The sequence below is a fragment of the Phyllobates terribilis genome, unplaced genomic scaffold (assembly GCF_046119375.1).
Source record: "Phyllobates terribilis strain yellow unplaced genomic scaffold, ASM4611937v1 Scaffold_4__5_contigs__length_816908805, whole genome shotgun sequence".
Taxonomy (NCBI): Eukaryota; Metazoa; Chordata; class Amphibia; order Anura; family Dendrobatidae; genus Phyllobates; species Phyllobates terribilis.
In genome coordinates, this window is record NW_027362764.1 from 602,963,493 (window position 1) to 602,971,676 (window position 8,184).

General features: G+C 39.7%; 1 protein-coding gene across 2 annotated transcripts in view; it reads left to right on the forward strand.

Moving 5' to 3' along the window:
- ASXL3 (ASXL transcriptional regulator 3) overlaps nt 1-6,488 on the forward strand; it is a 158,465-nt gene extending 151,977 nt beyond the window's left edge. For both annotated transcript variants that reach the window (XM_073679219.1, XM_073679218.1), the window contains one exon: nt 2,836-6,488. In XM_073679219.1, coding sequence (XP_073535320.1) covers nt 2,836-6,381 — 3,546 coding nt within the window. In that variant the 3' untranslated portion in view covers nt 6,382-6,488. The remainder of the gene's footprint in view (nt 1-2,835) is intronic.
- Nucleotides 6,489-8,184: the final 1,696 nt, after the last annotated feature.

Genomic DNA, 8,184 nt, shown 5'->3' on the forward strand with positions numbered 1-8,184 from the left:
TCGGAAGTGCAGAAAGTCAGTTTATAAATATACATATAGGGAGCTTAGATTATTACATATTGTATTAAAAAGGGTTAATTAGTAGCTGCTTTGAAATGCATACACTTCCATTTATTTGTGACATTGTCAATAATTTACCTGGGTACATGCTCTTCCTCTATAATGGTACTAATGATGTTAAATATTTTGCACTCACTGCTGAGAATATCTGAAACATAAATTGAACAAAATACAAATGGTAGAATGTGTGGCTTAAAGGGAATCTGTCACCAGGATTTTGCTATCTCATATGAGAGCACAATGATGTAGGAAAAGAGACCCTGATTCCAAGAATGTATCACTTAGATTACTGGGTGAAGAAGTTGTAGCACAATACGAGTTCTTAGATGTAGCAGAGCTCAGAAAGCTGACCCTACACACAACACAGTTCTCTATGCACATAGTCTATAGACAGTGAGCTGCTTATCAGAGCCGAGGCGTGGTCGGATGACTGGCATGAGGCTGCTAGTCAAGGCTATGATAATGTCCTAGTGATAAAACCTTCATTATAAGTAATCTACACACAGCCAAAAAAGTGACACATCTCTGAATTTAGTGTTTTTACCCCTAACTTGTGCTGTCCTCAGATTACAAAGCAAAAACTTGCTGACAGATTCCCTTTAAAGGGAACATATCGTCAGAAAATGACCTATTATTCAAATAAAGATTTTGTGTTAAATGTATTTGTTAAGCATGTTTGGAAATGTGCTTTTTTCATATCATGATCTGTTTTAGCAAAACAAGAAATCTTATAATTTTCACACTTGCCACTCAGGATATTTTGGGCTTTTACATACAGTTTCTTCAGGAAGAGTTTTCAGATGTCTGATTATCATTAGGGACAGGATTACAGTGACACCTATATACACAGCTGATAACATAGGATCCCGCCTCCACAGTAGCTCATGTCGCAGCTGACCCTGCTCAGTTCACAATGACATTTACACCCGCTCATTAGAGGCTTCAATACAAAATGTTGGGTCTGAGTGTCTCTACTTCTGATAACGTACACTTGGATTTCCTGAAGGAACAGAAAGTATGACTCCAGTGACCAGTGTGAAAATTGCAGATTACGATATGAAAAAAAGAAAAACCTTGCCAAAAATGATTAAAAATAGCTGCAACAAAAAAACCTGATTTCAACAGTAGGTCATTTTCTGACATTCCCTTTTAATTTCACCATTTTCGTTTTTAAATCTTTCTGCGGACAGTATGCGATGGAAATGTCCTATGTGCATGTACCCTGTTTTCATTTTAATTAGTTGCTTATAAAATCAGTCCTACAAGTACAATCTCCTTCATAATAATATGACACTAATCGTGACATTTCATGGAAGCAAAATCTTCTTAATCATACATCTTGGCTTTCATTAGTAAGGTTAACAAATAAGTGAATATATATAACACTTCAGCATAAATTGGCTATATGCTCCTTGTCCATGTCATTATCAGGCAATAGCTACTATAACTTTAACCTATAATATAAGTAATATATCCCTAAACAAAAACATATAGAAGTGTAATTTAAAGCAGACAATAAATAGCATGACCATAAAAAACTACTTAGAGTAAACAGAAAATAATCCAAAACTAATTACCAAATCCATAGCTTTAATAAAGACACCAAAATGACAAGACAAAATATAAAAACACGGAAGAACTAGACAGGAATAAAAGCCACACGAATACTTTAAAAACGTATTACTTTACTTAAACAAGACCATGTTTGGTTCACGCCTTAAATATCCCTCCGCCTCCTATTTTTAAAGTGCAAGTGACAGTAGGAATAATTTAATAACCATAACAATTAAATATAAAGGCCACCGTGTGAAACATCAGTAAATAAATAAAGAATATTACTGACCTGGGTTCATGCTGCTGCCCCCCCACACTCCAACGCGCGTTTCACATGAGCTTCCTCAGGGAGCTCCCTAAGGATTATTTTCTGTTTACTCTTAAGTAGTTTGTTTATGGTCATAATAACTACTAAAACTACATGCTTTCTCTGAAAACGTCAGCTGCTGTTACACTTTAGTGAACTGTCTTTTAAACTGCTAATCCTCACTGAACCCCAATATACATGTTTGGCTATGGTAATTGTCTGTGTTTTCAATGGAGCAAGGTAAAAGAAAAAAAAGGGTGCTGCCAGACTTTGGGACATCCTGATACACTAATGTGGTTGGTGAGCAGGGACAATTTTAATTTAATGTGTATGATGTCCATTTCACCTGCAAAGTTGTCCAAGAAAACATGGTATTAGAGAAATGTGGACTTCTCTTGGTTACAAGTCAAAGTTCTTACCCAGAGAAATATTTGCATGGTCAATCACATCATTACATTTACGGGTTGTGGGGCAGGGACAGATGTTTAAGTTTATGGTACTGTGCAATTATTTTTTTTTAGCGGACTTCATCTCATTGACGACTTTTCTAATTCTTGTGTCAATGTTGTGGTAAGAAAATCAATCGTTGTATGTCACTTGTTTTTGTATACTTTGTAACAATGCTAATAAAAGATAATGAAAATTGTAGCTCACGTATGGCAAGAATTGTGTGCACATAGCATTATTGTATAATATGAATATATTTGTCCCGGCGGGCTATTCAATTCCATTCATGGGCATTCAGTAATAGAGTGTATACCATGATGTACATAGGAATTTTTTGCTGGGAAATTCTTACAATGGGAACTTCAGATGTGGACTCAATTTATAATGAGCCTTACATATGTGTGCAGTAATTGGCTTAATCGGGTCTTACTAATCCATTGTGATTATGTTCTTTCATGTCATTGTAGATCCAACTATCAAAGATTGGACCACCATTTATCATCAAAAGTCAACCTGCGCCCAAGCTTGAATCTAAGATTTCTTCGAGTACATCTGTTGGTTGGGGAAGGAACACTGGAGCTAGAACTCTTGCAGATATTAAGGCGAGAGCCCAACAAGCCAGAGCACAAAGAGAAGCGGCAGCTGCTGCAGCTGTGGCTGCGGCAGCAAGCATTGTTACTGGAGGTGTTGGAAGTCCTTCAGAAAGCAGCAAGACTAGAACGTTGTCCCACATTAAGGAGCAGACAAAAGCAAAGTTGCTTGCTAAGCACCAGGTGAGAGTCGGCACACAACAAATTAGTAGAGATGGAAAAATGAAAGAGGGTCTTCCAGAAATTGAAGTGCCAGCTGCTTCCGATGCAAAAGTGGAAGGTTCGACTGGTGTTATTATTATGAATCCAAACTGCAAATCTCCTAGCAGCAAGTCGACACTCCATCGGGATTTGACGTCTACGTTACAAAAGTCCCTCAGTTCTTCAGCATCATCAGAAACTGACTCTGATACATCAGTGCACAGCTCTAATGAAAATATTCACGTGCCACATTCCTGCAACAAAACTGTTACATCTACCTCCGCTGAAGACTGCTGCGTGCCAATGCAATATAATAAAAATATAAGTTCAGTCTGCTCCTCTGCTGATACCACGTTTAGAAATTCACTTGAAAAATCCTCTGTCCTAATGTCTGTTGAGAGTGAAAACACTACATCATCTGTCTGTAATTATAATATGCTAAACCCCATTAAGGAGTCCGACATTCCCTTTATAGCTGTCTCACCAAAATGCACTGATGACACTAGCAGTCATGCCTGTGTTGTAAACTCCTCTGCATCTGAAACTTTCGAAGAAAAGCGAATGCCAGTAACAACTAGTACTATAAATTCTTTCACCACTGTGCCAATTTCATCCATTGGGAGTAGTCTGACAAATCCCCATCTTACTAATTCATTGGTTAACTCACTAAATGCCTCATATAGTGTAAATAGCAGGCACCCTGATAAATTAGCTGCCCTTGCATGTGATGGAGATAATTCTGCGGATGTGTGTCCTTCAATCCAAAGAATATCAAACCATGAGGAAAGTGGAGGAGATTCTCACGGAAAGCCCTCTGTTTCATTGTACTCCAGCAGCAGAAGACCATCAATGAGTACTGACCCTTCCCATGCAAAGATGCACCATGATGATGGAGGTAAAAACTATACCAGTAATGTCATAGGAGTACACAATAAAACACTTCCTACCGCTTTAATACAGACAAATAGATCTATTCCATGTAAAGTGATTGTTGATCACTGTACAACGCCAAACTCCACTTTCCCTTTCAACACTGAAAATGCCGAAAATGCTGATTCTCAAAATAGACTTGGAAAATCAGAACCAGCTATTCAAAGTAAAACATGTCCTCAAGTATCTGTAATTAGTAGACAGGAAAATCTTTTCAATGAGAGCACGGAGAACGTGTCCAACTCAAACATTGTTGTTAATCGGTTGCACAGAGATGACCGAAACAAGAGTGCTCCTAGCACTGGCCTTTTGGATGCAACTTATATGCAGCAAGGAAAACTAAGTGACTCTATTTCTTGCCAACAAAATTTTAATGAGCGTGTACATAGCACACCTTCATTTAAGTGTGGAGAGGACAATATTCACAATTCTGAGTACATTTCTAACAACAGAATATGTTGGAGCGACAAAGAACAAATGAACACTGACAAAACATCTGTAAATCATTTGAGTGTACCTAAACATATTGAGTATTCTGATGAAAATGCTGTAGATAATATTAAACGTGAACCTGGGAGTTACCCACACGTGTCAAAAATGATTGCTCGTAGCACCGTGGCAAACTCAATTCCGATCAAATCAGAGCTGAATGATCCCAGCAAGTGTTTTGCGATGGATTCTGAAGGTTTTACCAGCCAGAACGCTATGCAGCAAGGTTGTGAATTGGATATAAGCTTGCCTTCATCCAAAACGCCGCACAGTGTTGCCAGAGAAGAACCCTTGTCTTTGACTACAGACACTCTGAAAAGAGTTTCCAATGTAGGGAATGCAAGCTGTCGACTCTCATCTGTTGAAGCAAACAACCCCTTAGTTACACAGCTGCTTCAAGGCAACTTGCCTTTAGAAAAAGTTCTGCCTCAACCCAGACTAGGTGCAAAGTTAGAAATTAGTCGGCTCCCTTTGCAGAATAGCTCTGTGTATAAAACTGTATCTGAAAGAATGGTGTCTGAAAACACCTCCTGTTCCCCTACCCCTGATGGCAAGGTCTATCCACTGGGAGGTCTCAATCCCTTGCAATTAAGAAAGCGGGAAAATCATCCGAAGAAAAGGATGGCTAGGATTATGGGTGAACATGCCCAGATAAAGTGCGAGTCTGGAAAGCTTTCCATGGACACAGATACAATGTCCTCTTGCATGATGGGTTCTAATATGAACCCAATGGGTCAAGGGCAGACATTTAAGCAGGAGTGGATGAACAAGCACGTGGCTCAAGCCAGGATTGCACACAGCCCGGAAATTAAGCAGCAAAAGAGGCCGCTGCCTTCTTGTAGCTTCCAACAAAATGTATTTAATGTTGATAAAAATGGCAGCTATCACCCAGAAGCTAGCACCTCACACAGGCAGCATTACTACCAAATGCCCATGGCTCAGAGAGGTCAAGGTTCTGCAGTCTATATGCCAGCAGGTGCACCAAAAGCCCAAACTGTTAACAATGCTTTTGCTTTCAATAGGCATCCAGATCAGAAGGTTTTGGGCGAGGCAAATGTTCCAACTCTTCCTCATCGAATGGGCAACTCTTACTCCCCGAATGTTCATGTTAAAGAAGGCGATGACCTAAGCAATGCCCAACAGACTCTGCAACATAAATTTTTAGTGCATCCTTCCTTATCTAATTCAGAAGTCCCTTCTGATCAAAAGCAGCCAGCAGTTACTATGGAAACCACTAAAAGACTTGGTTGGCCTCAGCCTACGAGCATCTGTAGCAATATAAAGTCTGAGCCCATCTCTTTTGAGGACGGTTTAAACAACAGCTGTGAACTGACCATGAAACAATCTTCCTACGAGCAGAGTGAAGTCAAAGAACAGTTAAAAGCATTCGCTTTGAAAAATGCAGATTTTTCTTCCTATTTACTTTCTGAGCCACAAAAGCCTTTTCCTCCTTTAGCTGCACAGAAAATACAAACACAGCAGCAGCCACTGCAGCAACAGCAACAATGTGGGAGTTATCCAGCCATTCACTTTGGCAGCACAAGCTTCAAGCGAGCGGCGTCTGCTATTGAAAAATCTATTGGAATTTTAGGGAGTAATGCTAAGCCTGCATCCGGACTCGGCAGTCAGACTGCTGCAATCCCTGCACAGAAATACGCTGACAGCAGCAGTGCAGATGAACTGGAACTCAAGTGTTCTTGCAGGCTGAAAGCCATGATTGTGTGCAAAGGCTGCGGAGCCTTCTGTCACGATGACTGCATAGGTCCTTCAAAATTGTGTGTAGCGTGTTTAGTTGTTCGATAGACTGAATCAATGATGGAGTGTCCCTTTATTGCCTACATGTCTTCATCAGGAGCAGAAACATTTGGTCATTTTATGTGCTTTTCTCATTTTCTATTTTATTTTTTTTTTATAAAAAACATTACAATGTCAGTGTTACATTTCAGTTCTACGACTCTGTTGATGAGACCTATTTCTGCTACAGAAATGGATATCGGTTTCTGTCACCCTTTTAATTTATTTAGAATTGTTTTACTGAGGTGAAGCTTCTGTCCTGTTTCTCAATACAAAGCATCTGCAATTTTTCTTTTCTGGTGTTTGGAAACCATTCTGGTTTGCAGTAGATCTTCTATGATGATGTGATGGTTATCAAGCTGATGGAAAAGGGTCTGTGTGGTACTTATTTAGCAAGTTAGTTACTCACCCCCACCCAATTTAAGGCATTTTAGGATAAGATTTTAATTAAGCCAGCTGTTCTGTCTACTTCACAGGGAGAGTTTATTTAGTGCGGATGGAGGATTAACAACTCGAATCTTGACACTATCAATAGCAGTTGAGCAAATAAGCACTGCCTAATATTCAGCTGAATTGCTTCAAATCCAAATTAAATTTCAGTCACTTAGCAGAGCTGCCGTAGCACTCATAAGGACAATAATTGATCAGATTTTATGGAACTGGCAAGATACAAAATCAGCAAATTAGTTATTGGTTATATATTAAAAAGGTGGTCCGCAACTAACACTGATTTAATCCTACATCTATATTTAATATATTAATCTAATCATTTTTCTAATATATTTTAATTAAAATTTCCCCACCGTTCCCTCTCTAACTGCATTATTTTATTTTTTTTACCAACTTCCTGGTGAGCAGGGAGAACAGAGACCAGCCCCCGAAAGTGACATCGGTTTCGAGGACTGGTCTGATCTCTGCATTTACGGTTTGTCAGGTTATCTCATTACCTCCATACAATGCACACTGGCAACATACTCTGTTGCCGGCTCGTCAGTCCTCATCAGAGCCGACGAGGAAGCGCACTGTCACTGTGCATTAAAATGAATATTGCACAATAACAAGTTTCTACTGAGCATATGTCAGAAATGACAAGCGACGCATGCTCGGTTGAGCAGGGACTATCCGGCCCCTGAAACAGACGTCACTAATGACACTTTGTTTCATGACAGGGACAGAGGCTGTGATAGTGACTGCAGTGAATTCCCTGGGAATTCTCAAACGAAGTGTCATCAAACAGGAAATACGTAAAAAAAAAATAATTAAAAACTCCCTATTGTTCCCTTTTTTAACCGCTTTAAGTATATTCGAAAAGAGATTAGATTATTTCATTAAGTCAAGGGTGGGAAACATGAGGCCCACAGGCTGTTTACGGCCCTTGATCATTTATCCGGCCCCCGGGCAGATTTCCAGGATCCGCAGTGCTTGGGCTGGCAGCTGTATTTTGACGTAATTTCTTCTTGTTCTGTGAGCACGTGCACGCAGCTTTCACTACTGCATGTGCAATGAATGATTACGTCCTGACACCAGTGCCAGCGTCAGAACGTACTTTGTGGACGGAGTTAGCACGCAATTTGTACGGCCCCCGAACGGTGGTATAAATATCCAAATGGCCCTTGGCAGACAAAAGGTTCCTCACCCCTGTGATTAAGCAGATGAAGATTTAGGATTAAATCCGTGTTAGTTTCGGACAGCCCTTTTAACCCCAAAAAAGCGGTTCTATTTCCATGCAGTGCAGTCGTAAAAATGTTAATATGAATGAAGTGATAGCACCACCTTGTTTGGTGGCACTTTGTGCTTTGTTTTGTAATGTAA